At 39.6% G+C, this 26,422-nt stretch overlaps 1 protein-coding gene across 1 annotated transcript in view; it reads right to left on the bottom strand.

Moving 5' to 3' along the window:
• The window catches only part of DNAH17 (dynein axonemal heavy chain 17), a 126,593-nt gene that overhangs the window by 54,926 nt on the left and 45,245 nt on the right, over positions 1-26,422 (bottom strand). Inside the window, exons 29-50 of the mRNA XM_026667294.2 lie at positions 26,110-26,236; positions 25,472-25,624; positions 22,616-22,741; positions 22,068-22,175; positions 21,773-21,904; positions 19,914-20,074; positions 19,669-19,825; positions 18,304-18,408; positions 16,282-16,439; positions 15,204-15,342; positions 14,183-14,410; positions 12,967-13,104; positions 11,596-11,728; positions 8,713-8,840; positions 8,478-8,626; positions 6,682-6,964; positions 5,939-6,112; positions 4,354-4,561; positions 3,051-3,216; positions 2,463-2,565; positions 2,119-2,266; positions 1,377-1,468 (exon numbers count right to left, since the gene is read on the bottom strand). Coding sequence (XP_026523079.2) covers positions 1,377-1,468; positions 2,119-2,266; positions 2,463-2,565; positions 3,051-3,216; positions 4,354-4,561; positions 5,939-6,112; positions 6,682-6,964; positions 8,478-8,626; positions 8,713-8,840; positions 11,596-11,728; positions 12,967-13,104; positions 14,183-14,410; positions 15,204-15,342; positions 16,282-16,439; positions 18,304-18,408; positions 19,669-19,825; positions 19,914-20,074; positions 21,773-21,904; positions 22,068-22,175; positions 22,616-22,741; positions 25,472-25,624; positions 26,110-26,236 — 3,316 coding nt within the window. The remainder of the gene's footprint in view (positions 1-1,376; positions 1,469-2,118; positions 2,267-2,462; positions 2,566-3,050; positions 3,217-4,353; positions 4,562-5,938; positions 6,113-6,681; positions 6,965-8,477; positions 8,627-8,712; positions 8,841-11,595; positions 11,729-12,966; positions 13,105-14,182; positions 14,411-15,203; positions 15,343-16,281; positions 16,440-18,303; positions 18,409-19,668; positions 19,826-19,913; positions 20,075-21,772; positions 21,905-22,067; positions 22,176-22,615; positions 22,742-25,471; positions 25,625-26,109; positions 26,237-26,422) is intronic.

Genomic DNA, 26,422 nt, shown 5'->3' on the forward strand with positions numbered 1-26,422 from the left:
ACTCGAATACAGTTCATCAGTCTGGAACCCTCATTACGTATCTGATATTAGCACAATTGAGAAAGTCCAGAAATATTTCACAGGAAGAGTTCTCCACTCTTCTACTCGTTATAGAATACCTTATACCACCAGACTTGAAATTCTTGAACTAGAAAACCTTGAATTACGCCGTCTTCGGTCTGACTTAAGCATGGTATATAAAATCATACATTGCAATGTCCTACCCGTCAATGAATACTTCAGCTTCAACCATAACAACACAAGAGCACACAATAGATACAAACTCAAAGTAAACCGCACCAAACTTGATTGCAGGAAATACGACTTCAGCAATAGAGTGGTCAATGTCTGGAATACTCTACCCGACTCTGTAGTCTCTTCCCCAAACCCCAAAAACTTTAACCTTAGACTGTCTACTATTGACCTCACCCCTTTCCTAAGAGGTCTGTAGGGGGCGTGCATAAGCGCACCAACGTGCCTACCGTCCCTGTCCTATTGTTTCTCTTATTCTTTTATTTTTCTTATATGTACCCATTTCATGTATCCACAACTATGTATACACTTATACTTACTATCTTGTAAACAATTGGCAAATCAAATAAATAAATAAATAAACATATACTAGCTTTTCCTGGATCAGGATAGTATTGTATTGTATTGTACTCTACTCTGTTCTGTTCTGCTCTGCTCTGCTCTATTCTATTCTTTTTCAACTTAGTGCCCTCTTGATATAAAAGGGTTAAAATGGAGGGTACCAGTGTAAAAAAATATGCTGTATTCATACTGGTCATGCAATGAGCAGTCATAATAAAGGAAGAAGAACATATAATAAGAAAAAAAATCTAAAAGGAAAGATAATATCAGAAATCTTAAAGCCAGAATAGGGATAGCTTAATTCGGACAGAAGCCCTGTGGAAGTGTCCATTGATTAACAGAATGTGATAATTGTGGAAAGTCTTACTCTCAATAATTCACAGAGCACTCTGGTTCTAAGGCTATTTTTTTTAATTTGATAAGACAAATTAGCAATTGTAACAATACTAACACGGGCAAAGGAAACTCTCTAGGTGTAGTTCATTCGGCCAGTTTTATTTTATTAAATTGGCTGTATCGAAAGACATATATGAGAGATAGCAAGTTGGTTCCTCCTGATTCCCACTAATTTTACCATCTCCTACATATATTCATCATGCTGATCGTGGCTTGTGAAATCTAAAACCCTGAACATCTCAAGGAAACTGAGTTCCCAATTCCTAGCATTTATTATAATATAGCTTCAAGGAAATGCTTCACAAACAAGTGATCTGTGTGGTGCCATATTTATTCCAAGGTATTGGAAAATTCACAGATACCAAAATATAAAAATGATATTGTACCTGGAATATATTTGAGAGATCCCGGAGATTGAAAACGTAGTGAAATTTTATGGCGGTAGGAAGAAATGTTGATGTAATTTTTTGATGTAAACCTGTTATGGAGAAACATGCCATAATCATACCAAAAATGCATGGAGCTGCTTGAGATAAGAAACAGGTTATTCATGATTAATTCCTCAGTCAGGATCAACAAACAGCAATGAAGTGGGTTGATCTCCAAATTGTTTAATTAAATGTGTAGAACTCTTGAAAAGCCTTGTCAGTTTTACAATTCTTTTGCTTTGGTCGCATTTCATTTTAAATTATAATAGGAACCAGGTCTGAAAAGTTACAGCAGAGGTTATCTAATTAAAACTGGGGGTTTTATAACACCTACAAACTCACCTAACTAGAATAATTTGCCAATGCTAAGTGGAACTTGAATAAACCTGACTCAACAAAATAGGGCAGTTCCAAAGAAAAATGATAACGATGTGGTAGCATCCAAGGGAGGAAGGATCTATTGGCAATCATGTCAGGAAAAATTCCATCCCACTGATTCAGTTAGTTGTACCTTTTTCCCCCAGGCAAGAATACAGTACAAGCTAACTGTTGCTTCCATTTCACAAACTTTCTTTGCACAAAGAGATCTGAATCTGAAAACCTTCAGCATCATGCTGGTTACAAATATGAATAAGATGCTGAGGAGTAGAACATTAACAGGAAAGCCTGCTTTAGTTCATGCTGTTTTTTGAGTGCTTACCCAGAGCTGCAGAAACAAGCTGTTGATTAACCTTCTGAACGACCATTGAGATATTCCGAGCAGCCAGGTGCTGACCTAAGATGGTACTGTAGATGGACATTAGGGCATCCTGACCGGGGAAACTCACTGCAAACACACAGAAGTGCCTCTGCAACAAAACACAATGTACAACATCTTGCAATGCTGCTGGGTAGGCCTCTTAACAACAACAACAACAACAAAAACCTCTCTAAACTTAGCCCTCCCACTTTTTCTGCTTACAGCTTAGTCAAAATTTTAAAAAGCAGCAACTGTAATGTAAGGGAGACTCTTTTATTTTTTGACTGAAACCACCCTCTAGGTACCTGGAGCCTGGAATCAATAGTGAAGGATCCAGAAGTTGGGTTCATACAGGCAACATACTGACAGTTGTGGATATCCTTTAAGGTCAGTTTGGTTCTATCATACCTAAGGGAAAGAAGCAAGTTGGAGGGTATTATACTGACCCAATATTTTTGAGAAAGCAATGCTCTGCTATTCCCTTACACTTAAGAGAGTCTTCCTGTCTTTTATACAAAATGAACAAAGAATGAAGGGTTTTGATACTTTTCATTTTAAAAAAAGCACAACCAAGATTTAAATAACACATCTGTCAATGGTCTATGAAAATATCTAGCTTACTCTACATGTAGAAGACAAGATGGCTAACATCTTTAAACATACAGGCATCATATTCATAGCATAACATCCCAACCATACCATTTCTATAATACATTAATGCATTACAACACATTGTATTACAATATATTATAATATTACATAAATGTAATACAGTAGAAAACACAAAAGATTCAACCTGAAGATTAGTCCCCTTTTTTTTGCCTGAGGTTCTCTGTCAGCCTGTCTAGCTATGCAGACATAGTAATTGTCAATATATAAAAATGTATTTATACCAATGCCCATGATCCATGTGCTGCCGGATCAAGGTGTGAGGAGCCACAGTGCCGTATTTGTCAACTTCTGGCATGTTCATATCATCTATGAAGTAAATCAGCTTCTTGGTACCAGGGGGGCCAAAATTACGTCCTGATTTCTTCTCCAGAGGCTTCTCCAGAATAGCTGTGCAAACGGAAGACCATTAATCAACCGATGGCACTGAACTTTATCTAAATGATCTGGTCAAATATTCTTCCATCTCATGCACCAGTTCAAAAGTAGAAGTTAGTTATGTAATGTTCTTGAGGAAGCCAGCTTTTCTTCAGTGCATCAAAGTCTTACAGAGGAGGCAAGTAACCTACATGATAACTTGAAGATACCTTGAACGCAAGGAACAAGAAGTCCCGTATCAGTTCGATCTGTACAGGCAAACCAGTTAAAATACCTTTCCTCACAATCTGTCTAGGATGCAGATATGCACATGCTGCGCTTAATAATGGCAGTGGAAAAGAGCAAGAGTATCCTTCTGAAATAGCAAGTATTCAGTAGAGCTGGAACACAGGAGACCTGTTCCTCTTTTGATGTTCTGGAATACTATTCCCATTAGGCCTACAGCATTATCAATTGCTCCGAGATGGAGGGATTTGTAGTCCCATTCATCAAGTGAGAATAAAATTAGGGAATGCTAATAAAATTAGGGAATGTTGGCTTGACTGTATCAGTGATAGAATTATTTTTTCATCATTCAAGAGGGTGGCTTTGGACTGATAATGAAATTCTGACTATCTATCTAATCTGAAGAAGTAATATTCATTTTAATAATATCTGTTCTTCCCCTTAAACACAAGGACTTTTTCCTGTATATCATACATTGGTCAATTAAGCAATATGAAATATTTAAATCAACATAAAGTAGCATTTTGCTGGGAATAAGTACTCCAAGAGGTATTTAGGAGAGTTCACATAATATACAAAGTCTCACTTTTTATGTATTCTAATAAATGAATGAAGGAAAACATTCGTGTCCCAGGATAATGTTGCAGGATCCAATCTGGGTCAGTCACCGGGACCATGGGTTTAGTCTTCGGAGTTTTCAACTCATGCTGTGGCCCATCGTCAGGGAACTTCTCACTCTCCAGAATATTCCCATAAATCTTTAATTATTACCCAATTTCTTTGCATTAAGATTACAATTTGGAAACCACTTTTGCAGAGATGCAACCAAGGGTTTGAGGAGGTTGTCTGTAGCTTTGGGTGGGTGGGGGGCTGAGATTGTGCACCTGTAATTGGTAAGAATGAAAATCCATCCAATCCTCTTACCCTGCAGCATAGCTGAAGTTGTGTAGAAGTTAAAGGGAACAGCTTGCACCATATAATCATCCAGGTTCAGAGTATCCAGCTTATCCCCCATCAGCACTGACTTCCCAGTGCCTGCATTCCCAACTAACATCACTGGCCATTTTTTCTCCATTAGTAAGTCCATGAAGTAACGAATCCGGATGGTTTCTGTTGTGTGGACCATCGAAGCCTGCAAAACAGACCCTCTATGACATCTACCTCAATTATAAAAAAAAATCTGAATTGTAATTTTAAAAGAAACTGAATAGTGAAATAGTTTCTAAGAAAAGAAGCATTGGTGGCTAGAGAGATCTCCCCTTGAAAATAAATGTACACACAGGCTTGGCAAAACTCAGCTGTGTTTTAATAGGATATTCCAAGCAAAAATATTGTGTATCTGTATCTCCACTCCTCAAAGCTGATTTTTAACTGTTTTAAAATTTACATTTACATTAATTAAATTGATTTAATGGGAAAAAAAAAATTTTTTAAACATCAGAGGATAACTGCTCTGTAAGTATAGATGATGTGGTTGCAGGCCAATGTGGAACAGTAACAATGTGTTCTCAATCCCAGAAGAGAAAACCAGTCCTGAGTGCCAGCCCTTACATTAACCATGGATAAAAGGAAAGGATCAGGAAGTTCAGAGAAGTTCCAAAGTTAGCAGAAATGCAAAACTATGCCTTTAAGGCAAAACTTAAAAGCACCTTAAAGAGGGAAAATGCAAAAAGTAGTGTGATAACTGTGTATATGTCATGACAAAAAAATGATGAAGTTGGCAAAGATAGTGGGATTGGGTCAACTCTGCACATGCTTCTCATTGCTGCTCAGCCATTAAATCAACTCTTCGTGAGCCCATGGATCATGGCACATCAGGCCTCCCCCATCCTCCGCTGTCTCCCAGAGTTTGCCAAATTCATGTTCATTGCAACAATGGCACTATCTAACCATCTCATCCTCTGTCATCCCCTTCTCCTTTTGCCTTCAATCTTTCCCAACATCAGGATCTTTTCCAATGAGCCCCCTCTTCACATTTGTTTGCCAAAGTATTTGAGCTTCAACTTCAGTATCTCTCCTTCCAAAGGGCAGTCAGGGTTGATTTCCTCTAGGACTGACCCACTCTCATTATTCTTCTACAAATACATAGCTTACCCACAGTAAGATACAAACACCCGATAGGATAGTATCTGTGCAGTACCTCTATTTTATATTTCATGGCAACCTTACCACAACAGACACTGTAAATGTTTACCTTTCATTTACTCCATCTGATACATATAGTCCATACTATTTGTTCATTTTTAAAACCCAGTTTTGCTGCTGTGGTAATTATTGTTTTGAACAATTTAGATATAAGCTGTGGGTAGATATCTTTGGAACATGCCAAGAATCTATTATCTCAGATTACCAGTAGAATATAAATCAACAATTTGTATTTCTCCTGAACTTGTCTGGGTTAGTACATTCAGAATCGTTTGATAATGTCAGGCTGATTTTTGTCTCAGAGTACTGCAGAAATACTCTCAAAAAAGCAATATCAGAAGTAGAATTATTTTCAGCAAATTACCTGCAATGGGACATCTGGATCCAATTCAAATTGTGGCACTTTATCAGTCCATGGCATAAATTTCTTTGATTCTGGGTCAATGTAGTAGTCAAAAATCGTTCCCTGAGATGGGAATTTTATTGTTTTAAATTCATTCACCCACCACCTACTAAATTCCACACGATAATCCACAAGCTGCAGAGAAAGTTATGCATATTTATTATGGTTTTAAGTTTAAATTTCTTTTAAATTAGAATATGTTCTGAAAGCATGACGACCACAGGAAATATAATAAAACATGAAAACAAAATTTGTCAAAGCTAAACGAATTTTAAAAAATAAATGCAGGCATAATCTGAGTGAATGATCTGAATCAACTGCTGTGATAAACAGGGTTAACTTCACAATCCCATTCATCTCAGTGAGGGTTCAAATGACTACAAATGTACTACTAGTTGAATGTATGATTTTTTTTCTTCAAAGGTGGGCTAGAGAGACCCAACCACACTATTTCCATTAATATAAAGGACATGCGGCCTTGAAAAGAGTTCTGGTAAACAATATGACATACCAATGAAATGTTAAACTGTAAGAAGATGGGAGTGATTTTGGCATCAATTCTGTCAGTGCAGAAACCTTTGAAAAGGCCCATAGAAAAATGGACTCTATGTACTGAATGTTGCTTATTGAGTCATACATCTATATCGAGATAACTCTGGAGTTATAGTAATGGACAGCCTAGTCATTTCCATTTCTGAAGTTACCTGATCTTGGAACATTGCTCCTCCAAAAGCCCAGAAGCAGGCAAACACAAAATAGAGTTCGTATAACTCTTTGGGAGAATCTGGAGGTGTATTGATTGGTGTCAAGAGGCATTCCAGTAAATAGAGAATCATTTGCACCACAGTCACTTCAGGAACAGGAGTTATCTTCTTGAATCCAAATTTCAGTTTGTCCAAGCAGGTAGGTAAGTATTTATCAAACAAGATCATCAGGTTAGCTTTTTCCGATTGCACTTCTCGGCGCTCAATCCAACTGCTCACTATTCTGTGTAGTGACATAAAATTACTGATTGAATATGCATTCTCATGCATGTAACATGTACATTCTACATCAACTGATATTTTTTATTCTTCTCCTTTCCCCCCTCTTACACTACATCTTTATAGGAATGCCACTTAAATTACAGGGAAGTTATTTAACATTTAGCTGTTAAGAAAGACATCACATACTACTCAATAAATACCATCAGGGTATGCGCAATGTGTTTTGGTAGTTACCTATGAAGCTAATCATTTTTGTGTAAACTATATTACATATACTTACACCTGTTATGTCTCACCTGTATCCACAGGTGAGCAATCAAAATACTAAAGTTCCAAAAATATAAGCAACCAAAAACAAACCCCAACGAAGATAACTGCTGAGGTTTTTCCAGTCCTCAGCAGTAGTTCTGAAATCTGTTTGGCAATCCTGAAGTGCCTATAAATCACAATGCCTCAGATAATCTTCACAGTACTTTCGCTCTAACAAGACACTTTGCTTCTGGCAAATTTCTCAAGCCAATCCGTTTCCTTTTATCCCCTAAGGGGGCGTGTTAGTCTCATTAATTAATCACTGGCTTGACGCTTCTTTCCCAATTGAGATTGACGTCTCAATCTCCGTCTATTTCTCACATCAAGCCAGGATCCCTCAAAGTCCTCCTCCTCACTTGAAACCTCTCGCACGTTTTCCTGATTATCTGTTACCGGCTGCTGCGTAATCAGAGAGGGAGACTCGGGGGAGGGAGAGTACTCCGACACCTCCAATAAATTAGGTTCATCTCTCATAGCTAAGTCCACTTCCTCATCCTGGCTACCTTCAAAATCACTTAATAATGCAGGTTCGAATCTCAGTGCCAGATCCTCTTCACTTGAGCTCATATCTGCTAACGGACCAGATTCAAATCCCGGAGTCACAACATACACCTTTTGGTAAAAAATAAATCATCAGATGCTCCTTATTTTGGAGAACAAGTCAACATATTTGAAAGGAAAAGGAGAAGCAAAAATGGACAATCAATCTATAGTTAATAGTTGACAAATTAGTGCTTGTTACCAATAATATCTCATCCCACCTTCTCAATTTTATACTAAAACCTGAATTCATTTCTCTCCCCTCTTCACAACCCAAGGGAGGGAGAGAGAAATCATAATGTTGCGCTCATCATGGAGGCAGACTTTGTCCTTCACAAGTTACTTATGCTGTCATAGGAGCTGGAGGCCCTTAACCCAATAATAATATCCAGGCACTACAGAAGGATTCCAGGACCTAGGAAACAGGTCAAGGGAAATTTTTCTTTCATGATTATATTGTCTCATACAACACTGACTATCCACGGTTTTCTTGGGCAGCAAGTAACTTGCTATTAGAACTAGAATAATCAGGACTAGTGCAATAATAGATCCCTGACAACATCTTCATATGATCACTGAGGACTTAATCTGATCTATGATGGGATATACATCCCTCATGTAAAAAGGGATGTACTGATACACTTTCAAAGGGAGCCAGCACTTACGGATTCCAGCCCAGGTCAGCAGGATTGATATACAAGATTCCTGCTCGAGACACTGTGGCAGGTGTTGCTGTTCTTAGGTGACTGATTTCAAACACAAGCCTCATGGTGGGGTTTAGTGGGATTCGCTCATTGCTGGCTAAGGTCAGCACCTAGGAAGGAAGAAATGTTACAATGCAACATCCTAATTTCATAAAAGTGGATGCCAATGATTGAGTCCCTTGCTTATTGTGCTGACCTTGTTGTCATCCATCACGGTATTCAAAGATTCAATCCACATGGGATCAATATCGCCATCTAGAACAATCCACTTAGGTCCGCGATGAGTTATATTAGCTAGATCTCGCATTATAGTTGAAAATAAGCCTGTCCAGAACAGAGAAATTCTCAGTGAATTTTATAACATGCATATATGCTCAAGTTGCAGTAAAGTTTTTGCAGAGAGAAGGCACAGAGCTGATAAAAAGATATATCAGCATACATTGACCGATAAGGTTATTAAACTATTTGTGATTATCATCCCATTTATAGAAATCCCCAAACTGTAATGTGCTATCAGTTCATCATCCAGAAAACAGAAAAAATACTATTTGGTCTTTGGCAAAGTCGACATCAACAATTTTCAAAGTGCACCTAAATCATGGGCCCATTTCAGTCTCACGGATGGTAAAGAAGAATTTTTGTACAAGACAGATACTGCTATAAAAAGGGTTCAGTAGTGTATTCTCAGCAGATTTGCAAATCACCAACAGAATCTGCCCTGAAGAGCATAAGTGTCTAAATTGCTGACATTAGCAGAGATAATTCTTTAAAGTAACCAAGTTCTTCAGGGCTTTGTACATGAATATTAACAGTAAGGCACTTCAGACAGTAATTGAGTCGCTACATTCTACACAGCTGGTGTTTTAAAATCATATTGGGGGAGCGATCACCTAGCCACTTTCTGGCTCTATGTGGGGCTGCCCCACAAAGAGAATTAGGGACAGATATTTGCAGCTGGTAAATGTGAATGGGGGCAAAAAGACTCCAACTGGATAGACCAAAGATTTTCATAAACTTTTACTTAGGACTTAGTAAGATTACGTATCTTTTAAAGATATTGCCAAACAAGGTACTATGCCATTCCAGGTAGCTCTGCATTCTGTGAGCAAGTATTTGTATCCCTGTTTGGCAGCTGAGTCAGTTTATTTCCTGGCACAACTCTAATTGTTTTTCCAGGTGAATCAGTAGATCTCTGCAGAGCCGCAGCTGGGCCATTTCCTCAGCTGGGAAAACCCCTGCTTTCTAAATTCTAGGCTCACTCTAATTGACAGAGATTACCCCAAAGAAGGTGAAGCTAAGGAGCTTTGATGTCATCATTCACCACTATTTTAAATTGTGCACTAAAGAGGAGACCATGCTAGTGTCCTCCATTTGAGTAACTATAGAGGGAATAAAGGAAAAATTAGGTTACATTTACAAATGAGTAGGTTCAGTGCCCCTCCTTTCTTTTGATCTGCCCAGCTGATCATTGTTCTGGGCTCCTTCTGAGTCTTCTACTGAATCCTTCCCCAGAGACTACAGCTTTGCCAAAGACTCCAGTCCTCTGTCTTTCCCATCTCAGACCTTGGGTAAAAATGTCATCCCTCTACAACTTAAGCTTCTCTGACTAGACACCAAAAAATGCTCCATACACTCACACTAATTGTCCATATTTTCTCTTCAGCCATTGCCTTCTACAACACTCTATAGTACATTTTCTCTCCTCATTTTTCTCTCCCACCCCATTTTTCTCCCCTCTCCTTCTTCCCCTCTCCAATTTTAGGTTACAGCAGCAGCATATCTCTCCAGCAACTAAGCAGGTGGGTGTCCCTCCCAGGGTTCTAGTCCCTAACATCTATAAATAAGGCTGGACTAATGGGATTGCTTTCTATGTGTGCCTCACAAGAGGACTGGCTGGCAGCCAGTTCAGCCTATCAGTCTGTGTAATGGAGTAGCAATAGCACTTAGATTTATATACCACTTCACAGTGCTTTACAGCTCTCTCTAAACCGTTTACAGAGCCTATTGCCCCCAACAACAATCTGGCTCCTCATTTTACTGACCTTAGAAGGATGGAAAGCTGAGTCACCTTTGAGCCAGTAGTCAGCAGAAGTAGCCTGCAGTACTGCATTCTAACCACTGCATCATCATGCCCTGCATTTCCTGCATTTTACTGCATTTCCTGCATTTTACTGCATGTACCTGCATTTCCAGGCCAGAATTTAGTTTCCTTTTTCCTATTTCTCTCTCCTTTTGCTAACTCACACCTGCATAACAGTAGTCATACCAAGCAACAACAACAACAACAACAACAACAACAAAATCCATTTGCCTTAGTTTAATAAAGAATTGGTTGGCTCATATGTTGTTTTCAAAATGTTGGAGCTGCTTCCAATGGGACTGATCTCAAATAATTGCAGAAGTGTTTCAGAGAATTCGAACAGGAAAAGAGGTGGAAACAGGACATAAAAACCCTTTCTTTGAATCATTACTGGTAAAATAAACCTAATAAGAGTTGGCAGCTATCATTTAATATCTTCCTTTTTATGTCAAATGATTAAAGAGATTCGTAATCAAATATACAATTGATAAAAAAAATAATCCTGTTTTTTTTTTGTGTCCTGCTTGATGTTGGCTCAAATAACTGAAGTGGGGAAGAATTTATACACAATGTAACAAAGGGTTCTTTTTAGAAAGTGATAGCATTAGAATTTTAAACAGCAGGAATGTGTTTTAAGTTCATAACTGTAGTATTTAATTTTCCCAAATGAAATATCTCTGAGTTTCCTAAGCAAGCCATTATTCTAAGAGAAGATACATGAGTTGTAATTATTATTATTTTCAGTGGGGCTCTAATTCTGTAAAAAAAAATAGTGCCACTATAGTAGTATTTCAGGGAAGAAATTTAAATATTATTATGTGAAACAAATGTTTGATGTTTCTATGCACTTTCATGTACACATCTGCTATTTTGTACTATTTTCTCAGCTTTTATATAATCACTTTTATTGTGATCTCTGGAGATTTTAGTTGAACAAAAATTAAAATAAAAAATGTTGTTCAGCTACAATGTCCAGAAAGTAGCTATATTGTTTCTTACCATCTTTCCATTCTCTTGTTGCTGGATTAATTATGCCAAATAGCTCATCACAAGTCACAGCTTTAGGATCAAGATCAACAGCTACAGGCTTCCTCTTCATGAGCTGATAAGTTTTATTCAGAGATTTTAATACCTGCCAGAAGGAAAAGATTGAGTGCTTTGTCCATCATGTTCGCACTATTGGGTCCATTACTAATCTGGCGTCCTCCAGATATATTGGATTTCAATTTTAAGCCACTTTGAACCAGCCTAAGCAAAAGACCCAGAGCCATGACATACTTTTGGAAAGCTCCACCATTGGTACCTCCAAAGATATTGGATTGGATTGGTGGACTCCAGCATGAGTCTGGTCCTGGTGACTGACCCAGATTGGATGTTAGATATATATGGTTGCCTAATTTGCAAGGAAGTCTTTGGGTAGCTTACATTTTGAAAAAATAATGTAAAAACTGGGAATTAAAAGTATTATAATGTAATATGTAATCCCAGACCATAAGAAAACAGGTGAACACAACAGAAATAATAATAATCATGGAAGCAACTAAGGCCAGCTAGCTCAGGTTTTGTTCAAAGGCCGTATATATGAGCTCATTCTGGGATCTGGTCAATGACTGGGGAAAGAACCAGGTTTTTAGTGCCCTGTAGAAATAGAGAAGGGGAATCTAAACCAGCGGGAAATGATGTCTCATGGGGCAGGGACATGACCCCTAGTTCCCACTAAGTGGGATTATTTTGTGAAAGGGACTCTGCCAGATCTTATAGGATGAATTGACATAACCATGTTACATGGGTGTACCAAGACGCTTATAAGTACTTGCTTCACTGCGTCTGAATCAAGCACAGCTTCCAGGTAGTATTCAAGGGAAGCCCTGTGTAGAGCACATTGCAGTAGTTTAAACAGGGGGTGATGAGAGCTTCAGTGACTGTGAAGAGGACATTCCAATCCAGGGTTGTGCAAAGGCCTTCTTGGCATGTCTGCTACCTGCTTTTCCAGCAGAAACCCAGATTTTTAGAGAGTGTCCAAATTGTGCACCAGTTCTATCTGAGGGAATATAAGCTCAACCAGGACCAAAGATGAAGAGTCCATAGAGTCAGAAGGTTCCCAAACCCGCTTGCTGGGGTTTAGCCGAAGTCTGTTGTTCCCTATCCAAATGCCAATAGCTCCCAGATATCGAGAAGGAAGCATCATGCAGTCTATCCGGGGTGTTCACCTAACCAAAGCCACGATCATGATCATGGACCTGGGACTATGTTCTGTGAAACCAATTTTAAGCAAAACATTTCTATTTCCAGTTGGCCCTTGGTGATGACACTGAACTCACGCCTGAGTCCTTGGCTAAAAAGCCCCAATTGGTGATACAGGGTTCCCACCTGTGACTTGCCAGAGCCGGCATTTCCAATCACAAACACCGAGTGTCGGACTTGCAGTAGTTCCTCTAGCTGCACCACCTTCAAAACAAAACTCTCCTCAGGTTGCAGACGGAGCTCAACAACAGCTTGTTTAATAATCTGAGGATAAGAGAAATCACAGATTTGTTTATTTATTTCCAGATTGGGTCAGTTTGGCATGTTTTATTTATCAGTCTACTGTATTCCAGGTCATTTCTATTAATCTTTATGATTGGCCCACACAAGCAATTAAATTCAGAGAGAGAGAAAGAGAGAGAGTGTGCGTGTGCATGCGAGAGAGAGAGAGAGAGAGAGAGAGAGAGAGATGGAGGGAGAGGGAAGGAGGGAGAGAGAGAGGGAGGGAGGGAGGGAAGGAGGGAGGGAGGGAAGGAGGGAGGGAGAGAGAGAATCCTCAATATCTGTATTGGGCCCAGAAGCTCTGTCACTAGAAGACAGTTATTAAATGAGTCACACCTGATTTTACACCCTTTTTTGCTCTAGTTGTGAAGCAAAGCAGCAGGGTTGTTAGGCGAATCCAGCTTCCCCCATGGATTTTGCTTATTGAAAGCCAGCTAGCAAGGTTGCAAATGGGGATTATGAGACAATGCAAACGATCATAAATGCCTGCTAGTTGCCAAACACCCAAATTCTGACCATGTGACTCTGGGGGCTGTTCATAAGTCACTTTTTGGTTTTTTTGCACCATCACACTAAATAAATGGTTGTAAGTCGAGGAATATTTATACTTCACATTTTTATGCCGCCCATCACCCTGCCTGTCTGTCTGTTTACGCTGACTGTATGATAGTGGTAGCAGTGATGGTGCTTAAAGACAAGAAGCAAAGGGCGTAATTCAGAGACAAACAAAATCACAAATATAATTGCATGTGTCTCTGTCCATTAATCAAGAGAGTAGGAAGCAAGCAATCTGTGTGTGTGTGTGTGTGTGTGTGTGTGTGTGTGAAAAGTGGGCCAAGGGAATTCTTCTGTATCCTCTGAAGCATGGCCTGGTATCATGATTCTGCTTACAGGCCCTGTCTTATAACTCAAGTAAGTAGAGAGGGCAGCCCCTCCCGGTTTCTGAATCAAGGCTGTTCTTCTGATGACATCTTGATTTTCCCACAGAACAAAGTACCTGTTCTTCTAACAAGAAGCATTTAGCTGCTTTCCTTGCTTGAACCCACAGGGGCCAACTCACCTTCTCGAAGTTCAGGTCACGCTTCCTGGGTACATCCAGGGCTGGGAAAAGGTCCCCAATGAGTCCCATGAACACAGGTAAGTCATCAGTCACAATCTTGGGTATATTAAAGTCTCGCAAAGCTCTCATGAGGACCTGGTCTTCAGCCCGTCCTGGGTCTCCTCTCTTCAGCGACCCTGCCACCACTAGCACAGACTTGATAGCTCTCAACCCCCAGTCGTAGTGATCCTGAGAGACAGGAAGTGCCATTAGAACTCCAGGTGAATAAAAGGACGCCACTTAAATAAGGCACAAATCATCACCCACTTCCAGTGGTGGGAGTCAAAAATTTTTTCCTACTGGTTCTGTGGGCATGGCTTGGTGGGCGTGGCAGGGGAAGGATACTGTAAATCTCCAGTCAGAGGTGGGATTTTCCGGTTCTCCGAACCACTCAAAATTTCCACTACCGGTTCTCCAGAATTGGTCAGAACCTGCTGAATACCACCTCTGCCCACTTCCAATGAGAAGAAAGGACTGGTGCTTCCTATACATGGCTCCCTTAGCAAAGATATCCACTATTAATCAGAGGAAGGTGGCTCTTCCCAAATCTTTTAAAGTCTTTTCTGCAAGACTTTAAACCAGCTTTCCCCACCTGGGGTACTATATATGTTTCTGAACCATGACTCCCATCTCCCTCACTATGCTGAACAGGGATGATGGGAATTGCAATCCAAATATGATTCTATGGTTCTCCTGGTTGGGGAAGGTTCCTGCAGGCTGCTTTGGCCTACCCAAATGAACAGGATATTCGGCTGCATTTATCGTGGATTTATTCCAGATATTGAAATCTATAATATTCTTGCAATGTTATCAAGGACTTTGGGGACAACATATAGTATAATGGAGTATTGGAGATGGACTTCAGTGAGTGATATTACTGCAACATTTCAGACATCTCTGCCAATTCGTTCCCACCAATTTTTTGCTTGCTTTGAAATAATTGGCGCCATAGCAGAGCTGTGGAACCACATTCAATTATTACCTGCTTGGAAAGTAGCTCCTTACATAGCGTGTAGAGAGTAATAAATTTCCTGGCCAGAAGCCTAGCTTCAATAAAACCTTCAGCAACAAGCATGATTTCACAGATAAGCTCAAAATCAGGGACAACCATGGCACAGGGCCTAGAAGAGGACATGGGGGGAAAATGAGCATTTGGAGTGCTTATACTGCAGAGGCAACAGCACATCTTTCCATTCAGCTATAATGAACACTCGCTGCAAATGTCAGACACAACTCAATTTCAAGTGCCTCTATTAGAGAAAAACCCACCTGCTGTAAAAAGGTAAAAAATGATACATACACTTTTTATGATGTGTAAATCGACAGCTGTCTCATATAATGATATTTTATGCCAGTGGTCTTCAAACTTGACAGCTTTAAGACTTGTGGACATCAACTCCCAGAATTCCTCCTCCAGTCATGTTAGCTCAGGAATTCTGGGAGTTGAAGTCCACAAGTCTTCAACTTGACAAGTTTGAAGACCCTTGTTTTATGCAAAGAAGTCATTTTGAATTCCTGGCCACAATTTCAATATAAAGGGTCTTCAGGTGTATTTTGAAAGTTTATTTCAGGACACCCAGTCCATATACTAGTTCAAGGATTTCCAGCCTTTCTTGGCTGGTGGCATATTTGGAAATTTAAGAGCATCCCATTGAGTGCCTTCTTGAAATGGGCATTCTGGGCAACTTTGTCCCATTAAAGCCTGCCAAAATAGGCATGACCAATCTTAAATATATATTTCCATATCAAATTCAGCTCTTGCTGATTTTATAGACATGAATATGGACATGTTCTTGTAGTGGCAATATAATAGAAGTAGTTTGCTATTGTTTCTTCTGAGAGATATGCTCAGATTAGTCTGTAGCCCAGATATTCCTTGCAGGCCTCTCATCCAAGTACTTACTGGGGCCAATCCCACTTAGCTTCAAAGCCAAAACAAACATAGCCAACTGAGTTTCTGTATTTAATGTTTGGTCTTTCCTTTGAGCCAATTCCCTGAGTCAATTTTTTTCATTATTCAAGCCAACCTACATTGCTTCATTTCCTCAAGATCTTAATACCTGAATAAAGCTTTCAGATTTTCAGGCAGTTCGGTACGACCTGCATACCCAGGATTCATGGTAATAAACATTCCAACAGTGGGAATCAGAGAGATCATCTCTCCAAGGAAATTGAATGTCTTCTTCTTGGCTCGGATAGCGTCTTGAACACATTTAACCTAAAAGATGAGCAGAAGATCCTTTTATTGATTCACATGTGGCTGCATTTGGATAATGAAGAGCAGTGTACAAATATTTACATATAGATGAATAACAATCTTGGAGCCAATAATACCTAAGGCACATTGGATAAATAGTATAGGAATAACTGTGCACTGAAGTTCACACATTCATTTCCCAGGACATCTTATGGTAAATTAAGCACGACTAAAATAATACTAATGCATCTGAATAAGGCTTTCTGCAAGTTGAAAAGTACCAATTTTTAAAACACTGCTGTAGGATTCAGCTATAAACAGCAAACTATCCACCATTAAGAATGAGAAAAGAAAGCATTTCCTACAAATAGCTTCTGGATGGTCTCACGTTATTCAACCTAATGGGCTCTACTGTGTGGTTCTGACAACATCTCACTGACTGCTTGGTTCTGGGCAGTCTCAGCACCCATCTGTCAAGTGAGGAGGAGTAAGAGAGCTCTGGGGAACCCTCTGGATTATTTGAAAACAACATCTTGCAAACATTCATGGCAATCTCATAATCAACATTTGAAATAATCAGTTGCACCCACAGATTGTCATACTACACTAATATTAAACTCATGTCAATTTTTATGAGAGACATGAGGCAGTGAGCCATGTGCAGGTCTGTACATTGGGGAAACAAAACAACCACTTCATAAACACATGGCACAACATAGGAGAACAAACCCATCAGGACTGGATTCAGCAGTCCATTTGCATTTAAAAGACAAAAGGTCACTCTTTTGAAGACAGCAAAGTCCACATTTTGGACAGAGAGGACTGCTGGCTTGAAAGAGGAGTCAAAGAGGCCATCTCTGTCAAAATTGAACAGCCCTCTCTCAACAGAGGGGGAGGGATACAACATTATCTTTCTCCAGTCTACAACACAGTCTTTTCAACAGTTCCAAGAAGGCTCCACGCCCATTTGTACCAGTCAGGTGACTCTGATGATACAGATAAACCTCCAGATGGCCTTAATGACTTGCTAAAAGAATGCAAATGACCAGGTGTCTGCAAGGAGTATAAATCCTTCCATTCCCCCCACCATCCAGTCAGAGCTGAAGAAGCTTTTTCGATGAGAAGCGAAACGTCTTCAAAGAAAAACCAGAAAGCCCAGCTGCCTCTTGAAAAAGCACCTTTGGAACATGGATGACTGTCTCCATAGACAGTTAAGAGAGACAACTTGATGATTCATGCCAGCAATAATAATTGATTAACAGTTATATAGGAAGATTCCACTGTAATCATTAAGATTTTTGATATAATTCCGTTTATAGCAAAGCTATCAGATTAGTGTTCCAAAAATCCAGACCATCACTAGATGGCAGCCATGAAGCACATAAAGCTCCATTTGCTGTTATGCAGTGAACTTTGCAGTTCATGTCTGATAGCTTTACTTTATAGAAGCTGCAAGGGATATTGTAGAAGATGGGGAAAAAGCATGCACAGAGGCTTCCTTCTGCTTTCTGGGACCTTTTATCTGCAGAATTCCATTTATAGGACATTTGGATCAGAACCATTATTCCTATCCCACTGCTTTACCCATACAAATCTTTCATTGTGTGATTGCTCTGCATCATTCACAGAATTTTACATCGAGTCCTGAACATTTTATTCCTTTGAACAGCCTCCCACCACCACTTCCATCTTTCATCTCATCAGAACATAAAAAAAGATGGACTAGCTGCCCAGCCTTTTTATTTCTTGAAGCAGTTGTTGTTCTTGGAACATCCACAAGATAGACATTTAGCTGCAATCATCAAGCTGAAATCACCTCCCTGGCCCCTAGTTATTTACACACAACAGCACCAGCTGTTGGAAAATATGTATGGAAAATATTTACCTGTACAGCAATTACTGACAGGACTTCTACTGAAATCCGATTGAATTCATCAAAACATCCCCAGGCCCCGGTTTGGGCCAGCCCTTTGTAGATATTTCCACAGGACTAGAAAGAGAGAGAAAGGTTGTTCCAAATGAAGGTTTTGGTTTTTGTTTTTTTTCAGGGGCAAATACAGTGGTGGGATTCAATTTTTTTTACTACTGGTTCTGTGGGCATGGCTTGGTGGGCGTGGCAGGGGAAGGATACTGTAAAATCTCCAGTCAGAGGTGGTATTTGACATTTCTCTGAACTATTCAAAATTTTCACTACTGGTTCTGTAGGCATGGCTTGGTGGGTGTGGCAGGGGAAGGATACTGTAAAATCTCCAGTCAGAGGTGGTATTTGACATTTCTCTGAACTATTCAAAATTTTCATTACTGGTTCTCCAGAATTGGTCAGAATTTGCTGAATACCACCTCTAGGCAAGTATTATTAAATTGGAGTTGTCCTTATTTTGGACACAGTGAAAGTAATACGGGTCATGCAGTCTTACGGTGCTTGTTGATGGGAATACCCTACTAGGAATAGTTTCAGTTTGTCCCACATAACTGCCAGTGGAATGATGTGATATTTCTATGACCAAGCCCTATCTTGAGTAAGTAAGTAGGGAAGTGATTGGGTTCTATGGACTAATTTGGGGGAGATTTGCAAGCATTCCTAACATCCTAGGGACCATGCCTCTCAGCTAGTCATTTCAAATTAAATGGGAAGTCATAGATCAGTCACAAGGCCACTCCCTAGGAACTTCAAACTGAAATGAGATGCATTGTTTTATAAATAAAATGCGTGCATTGCAAAGGGGAGACACCCTAATCATCACTCATATTTGACAGGCAATAGTCCTCTCCTTAATACTCACAAACTGCAGAAAAGAGTCAAGGCATCACCAAAAGGGGTACTTTAAAAATGAAACTGTACCCATGTAAAGTTGAGCAGACTGTTCTTTTTTTAGACTGTTTTCAGTGGTATAATTAGTGCTGCCAAATGGAAACAATGCAGATGGAAAATGCTTATTTTACTGCATGGAACTTGGAAAAAGCCCATTGCTTTAAAGGTAACACAATCTTTGCATAACCAACAAAAACTCATGTATATTTAATTGTAGCTATCAATGAATGATTCTCTCATACTTTTTGCTTTGGATTTATTTTCTAAGTGATTTGCATATTGACGCAAATGCACTAAAGAGAAGTACTTGTCCTTGAATCGAATCAAAGAAGCGATGCATAAGCATTCATTAGAACAACAATAGGAGAGACTTTATAGGATGGAAGCAGTTTTCCTGGCTGATATGTATATATTTCATTTCACCCACTGGATCACTACCTTATAGTCCATTTGCTCAGAGCAGTTGAAGACATACACCATGATTCCTACAGCCCTGCCCAAGTCTTTGGTGGTCTCAGTTTTTCCTGTTCCTGCAGGACCAGCAGGGGCTCCTCCCATGATTAAGTGGAGGGATTGGGTCAGGGTGATATAGCAACTGCAAAACACAGGGATTAGGCATATTATATTTTGGGTCTGACAAATCAGGCTATGCCAGACTCAAGTTTGTGAGGGTGAGCTCGTACCGATCAGTAAGCGGGGTGATCACCAGACGAGGAGTGTTGCCAAGGTATTCATAGGAATACTGGAGTTGAGCATCACAGATATTGGCATAGCAGTGTCTCTTCTCTTCATCCCAACGGTGCCTAAGTTGGGACTGCCACGTAAAGGCCTGAGAGCTCTCCACCTGTCACAAAAGGAGTGCAATTTAGTTCTGACTAAGGAGTGCTAAGGTGGCCCTTATTGTGGTTTAGTGAGAAGCTGAAGAAGAAGGGAAATATCTGGTGGCAATCATTATTATTATGAATGACTAAAGGTCTTACTTCTTTCAATGTGTGTCTTACAGAAGAAGCGAATGAACTGTGCATCAGGTTGACTGAGTGGCAGCCATTTTCTCTTGGATGGAGCCAAACACTCTCAAGATGAGAGTATTCTGGCCATTTTGTTTCATTATCAGCTTTTAATATCCCCTTTTTGCAGCTGTATCAGCTCTGTATTTAGGTAGGATGGGGGCAGGGGTGGGATTCAAAAATTTTAACAACCGGTTCTGTGGGCGTGGCTTAGTTGATGGGCGTGGTTTGATGGTCATGTGACTGGATGGACGTGGCTTGGTGGTCATGTTATTGGCTGGGTGTAGCCAACTCAATATCACTCACACTGCCAAGAATGTAATAAGGGTTCACGGAGAGGCAGTTTCTGTAAGCAACACCAGAATGCCTTCCTTACAGGATTAGGCCAGTAATTTCTTCTAACAACCAGTTTTCCGAACTGCTTAGAATCTTAACAACAGGTTCTAGCAAATAGGTGCTAACTGGGAGAATCCCACCCCCCTGGTTGGGGAGAGCAGGAAGTAAGATAGTAAGATGCCATGACTATCTACTAAACTTATTAGGACTGATACAGAGATGAATGAATAATTATCTTGCTTCTTTGTATGTATGTATTACAAATGACATCCATTACTTATGCCATCAGCTGGCCTGGGATTTGCAAATTGACCACCAATCTTTTTTGCACCTCTCCTTTATGAACATCATAAGCTTCTTAAATAAAGAAGGTTTTTCTAGTTATGGATGAAGGTTAATTCTTTTGCCTTTAGTGAAAGCTAGGTGGTCTTCCAGCTTCTTCCATTGTTCCATCCAGCTGGAACAATGGTTTGCAATATTAATATTTTTAACAACACTCGTTCTAAAGGTTAAAGATAACTCTTGGTGTTCTTTTGTCAGGCAGCTGACTGTATGAACAGATAAAAACCTTTCATACATTGAATTTCCAAGTGTGTATTTTTCAATCATGTAAGTTAATGCAACCAAGTGGAACACCTGTTCAAGATTTCTCATCCATAGCAGATCTGTTTGCCCTTTGTAAGTAAAGGAGAAGGCTTAATGTTACTGCCAGTATAATAACTTCTCTCAGAGATCAGGTTATTAAAGTTTTATAGCCAAATCCCCAAATTTTTGACCTCTCAAAGACACACTAAGAGAAGAAGACTTCATTTTGTATTTGGAACAGTCACAATTATCCTACAAATTCTTTCATGATTCTTTTCATGATAAAATTAGAATGCATTAGAGAAGATTGAGTTCTGTGGCATCTGCTAACTCAAACCATTTGTAGTGTTATGATTGGCCCAACCTCTTTGCTCATTCATTTTTCCATGGTGGATGCATTAATTACAATCCTGAAATCTCCCAGACATGGTCAATGGGGATTATAAAAAGTGTGGTCCTCCGTATCTGAAATGCACTAGGCTGGGGGAGGCTGATTCTTGCAATTCATCTTTCAACCTGAAATTAAAAGATTTCAGGATGAACGAACAGAACAAAAGGTTTGCTCAAACATGCCCATGAACAAAATACTGCACAGTCTTTTGTTCACAATATACCTTTGCTAAAATCATTTTGGCAATGACGTCTCTGGCATGCACATCAATAGTACAAATGGTCATAATCTTCATTCTGTCCCCTGGAGATAAGTTTCCAATCAGCAGCGTAATTAAGGTGTTCAACTGGTTTATCTGTGAAGAAGAAAACCAAAGAGATGAAAGGGTTTTCTGATCTCTTTCAGAATGAGCTGTGGAAACATGTCTGATATAAGTGTACACACACACACACACACACTTTCTATCATTGCACGCACCAATGTTTTGCAGTCAGGTAAACTGAGAGACCTCTATTCACCTGTTTCTTATTGTAATCTTTAATTGCATTTTCATAGCCTTCTTCCAGTCGTGAAAAGGCAATGCCAACTTCCGTAGTCCACCAGATCTGGGTACATGTTAAAGCAATCTGCCACAGACAAAAATAAAAATAAAATGAAATGTGGCGATCCTGTGAACCATCCACAAACATTGCCCCTCATGAAGGTATGGGTGATCAGACTTTAAGTTTAAACTCACAAAAAATGCTTCTTCTGTCTACTTTTGTATTTTGCTAGAATTTCAACCACTCTGGAGTAATGGCTGAGATGTTGAGTGAGAAATCAGGACTGTGACTTTGGGCTGGAAGTTCTTAGGACTGGAAGGTCACAGGGTGATTTTGAGCCAGTCCGTCTCTCTTAGCCCAAACCAACTCACTCACAGAGTTGTTGTTGTGGGAAAAACAGGAGATGGAAGAATTAGGTGTGTATGGTGCCTAGAGAGGACCAAAACTTTAGATGGAATAAAAATAAATGAACTTGTTTTGGTTCCTGCCTCTTTTTTCTTTGAGCCATAGTGCTTTTTGCTTACCTGGGCTGGGTAATCAAATATCCATTGTTCTCTCGGCTTTTCCTCATAAGTCACTACAGCTTCAGCTATTAGCTGGCGCAAGGTGCTCTGCATTCTCTCCATCACTCGGTTTAACCAAACTTCAACCTGGGTGTAGACATTCCAAATTAATTGGGCATGTTTTGGTGCCTTGATATACATTCTCCTAAATGTCCGTATTCTAACTTTCTTTCCTCATCAGATTGTATTACAAAATACAGATGTGTGTAATTTTTACTCATTTGTATCATCTACCCAATTTGCAGAATGGTGGGGTGATGATTATGATGACACAAAAATCAGTATGCTATTGTAAGATTGCTGCATTTTGTTGTTAAAAAAAGTAATTTTTGCTAGCTATCCTGATGTTATCCTATAGTATTGATTGGCCTCCTCTTATTCATGAATTGACAAGATAGCTCCTGTTGATATGATTTAATAGTAAAATTTAAAAAGGCTGAAATTGTTGATCATCTAATAGAATTCCCTCTAACTTGGCATTTACCCTTGCCTGGAAAAAGTCCAGTGTAATAGCAAAACCCCAAAAAAAAAACCCAAAGCCCCCCAAAAACCCCCAATTTATCAATAGAATGGCCGGGACGGAACCCCAACCCACCCCACCCAAAAACCCCGCCCCCCATCTCCTACCCCCATTCCCTCCTCCCCCTCACCCCACCCCCCACAAATTTAAAACAACCAAAAAAAAAAACATCTAAAAAAAAAACAAAAAAAAAAAAAAAAAAAAAAAAAAACAAAAAAAAAAAAATAACTATTTTTTTTAAAGGGACTGATGGGATTAATTGAAGATCAGTAAGAATTGGCTAAACTTATAGAAAATATGGTTGTATAACCAACCCTGCAGTAGAAAAATTACTGCTGAAGAGCTAACCTGGTAGCCATAATGTTATTCTTATATCACTAGCCATCTACATTTTTTGAGAGCAACTTTGCAAATGTGGATAAAAGGGATCTAAATCATCTTGTATATTTGGATTTTCAGGAAGCTCCTCACTAAAACCTTATAAGTAAACTCAACTGCCATTAATCTCACTGATTAATAATTAATTAGAGAACAGCATATAGGAATTAAGAATAAATGGATTTCATTTTTACAAATAAATGTGGTTTATATGCCAAGGGTCTTTTAAACTTTTACAACTGATCTGCAATTAGAGGTGCCACATTTGCTGATGACATCCAGTTATTTAAAGCATACAATAGAAAAGAGATGGTGAAAATTTAGCATCACTTGGAGGAAATTTCTGCTAGTCCTGCTAGTATAAATCACCCAGTGTTCCTTGCTTCTGGCTTGAACTTTCCTTTCATGACACGTCCCAGACAGCTTGGTTTTATTATTTTTCATAGGGTACATCCTTAGATTCCAGCAACTGCAGTGTGAAATCACCTCAGTCACTATTTTCAAAGGCTATACTTTCAAGCTATCTCCTTCAGCTCAAGGTAGAGCAGTTTAGCTTGTATTCAGCTTTGGTTGTTCTGGTGCTAAAGTAGTGTTTTGCCCTTTCTTCCAGAATGAGCTTTGCCATAGAAATAATCTACAATGTCTCATTATGATGATGGTGAGAATACAGTCAAAGGGTTAGGTCTGCTGGCCACTGAAGATATTGCAGATATGATACCTCTTCATTGCCTTCCGTGGGTATTTTTACTTGGGTTGGAAGAGACACTCAGTATTTGGCTTTTGCAAGGGAATGTGCCTGTATCAGTGATGGGATTCAAATTTTTTTACTGCCAGTTCTGTGGGCGTGGCTTGGTGGGCATAGGCATGATGGGCGTGGCAGGGGAAGGTTTCTGCAAAATCCCTTTCCCTCCCCACCCCACTAACCTGCTTTCCAGCTCCGTTTTCCTGTGCAGGGCAACAAAAGAAGAGCCAGCCAATCAGCTGGGACTCAGGAGGCAGAGAATAGGAGGGGGTGGGGCCAGTCAGAGGTGGTATTTTCGGTTCTCCGAACTACTCAAAATTTCTGCTACCGGTTCTCCAGCACTGGTCAGAACCTGCTGAATACCACCTCCAGTCTGTATAATGTCCAACCAGTGTTTCGGGAAGCATAATTCAAAAATTATGTGGGTACCCCATATATACAGGTGTTGGTCCCTTCTGGAAGAACCGTAGACTTGCCTGTTAAAAAATGGACCTAAGCTTAAAGAACAGGAGACAGAGTCAGTTTTTGCCAATTGAATGCTGCTGATTCTGCAATCAATGATCTGCAACGTCTGCCTAAATATAGGGGGTTTGTCTGGCCATATTTCTTAGTGTCATAATTCTTTTGTCAGTGAGGATGTAATTTTGCTGTGTGTCACTCATTGTTAGCTATTCCCTGGCAGCACTATTTTACTTGGGATTTATGGCAGCAGGGTTGAGATAGCAGGCAAGTGTTTTCCTATTTTCCCCAAGGTAAAAAAACAAACAAACCAGGTGCAGCAGAGAGTTGAGAATCAAGGAGGAGCACAGGCTTAGCATTCTTCCAGAAAAGTGCTAGACATCTGTTCAGAGATAGTGAGTGACACCACTGTGGAAGTTGTTCAAGGGCTAGTAACCTGCCAAGGTGGCAACTTGAATTAACTAAGACTGCTGGTGAGAACTGTGGTTGGTGATTATTTTTTCCATCAGTGGGTAATGCTATTTTGAGAGGAAAATCATTCAGGGGAGTCCACCCTTCAGTGCTTTTCAATTGCCCCACATTGAGACTGTAAGGTCAATATGCTCAGTAGCCTAATACTTGAGCAGAACATTGTCTGGGAATGGAATTGGCACTGGGATATTTTTCTGCTGCTTTAAGGTCTACAGGAATACTGCATTTAAAATAATTTATAACTAACCTGTCCAGAGCAGTCGCAGTCCTTGTCAAAATCAACATACTCATCTTCTTTGCTGTACATTCCCACGCCAATCTTCAGAGGCTGCCCTTCTGCATCTAGCCTGAATTTCAGCTTTGCCATGCTATCAAATAATTTGGACAAATGGCGGGACACCTTCAAGAATTACAACACAGAGGACCAGACAGTGGTATTAGAGGTCTGATGAAGATATTGGCAGGTCATTAAACTGACCACCACTGTTGAAAGCTTGAAGTAAATATGCACTGATCAATTGAACAAAAGTGTCTAATTTGAAAACATCAGCCAAATCTGTGCAAGTGAACCATTTACATATTTTCTTCTCTTACTGTTTGAACCCAGTGAGACAAAGGTCTTTTTATCAGGTATTAAGTGAAATCCTCTTTTAAATTGGATTATCAAAATTTAAACCATAGGCTTCACTCACCTACAACCCTTTTTCACCAATTGCTATCAAATATCACAGAAATCCTGTTCAGTTTTATTTAGTCTGTGAAGTTTGTATTGGATACATTAATTTTTATGTGGGAAAGAGAACTTAGTCAAACTCATGACATTCTATTACAAATTCCATTGTACGTTCCAACCAACCCCCCAAACCTCAAGACATTCCATCCTACCTCTACGGGGTCATTGCCATTGGATAAAATATCCAGCAGGTCAGCAGAGGATACAAAATAAAATCGAGGGAAAGCCAATCTTTTGGTTTCCAAATATTCAGCCAGGGCTTTTTCACAGAGTCCCAAACTAAAAAGTAAGTGAGAAGATAGTAGTAACACCACTCTTTTTGCTCTAAGAATATCGTTATTCATCACTATAGATGTACATTGATGTAGACTTTAAAGCGGAGGTTTAATTTTCTCAATGTCAATACCAGAAGTGGAATTGGAGTCTCCCAAACATCTGATCCGTTTAAACATATCTCTCTTCTGG

This window comes from Notechis scutatus, chromosome 2 (genome assembly GCF_049901735.1).
Source record: "Notechis scutatus isolate UNSWTSFEM ecotype Mainland chromosome 2, rNotScu1.2, whole genome shotgun sequence".
NCBI lineage: Eukaryota > Metazoa > Chordata > Lepidosauria > Squamata > Elapidae > Notechis > Notechis scutatus.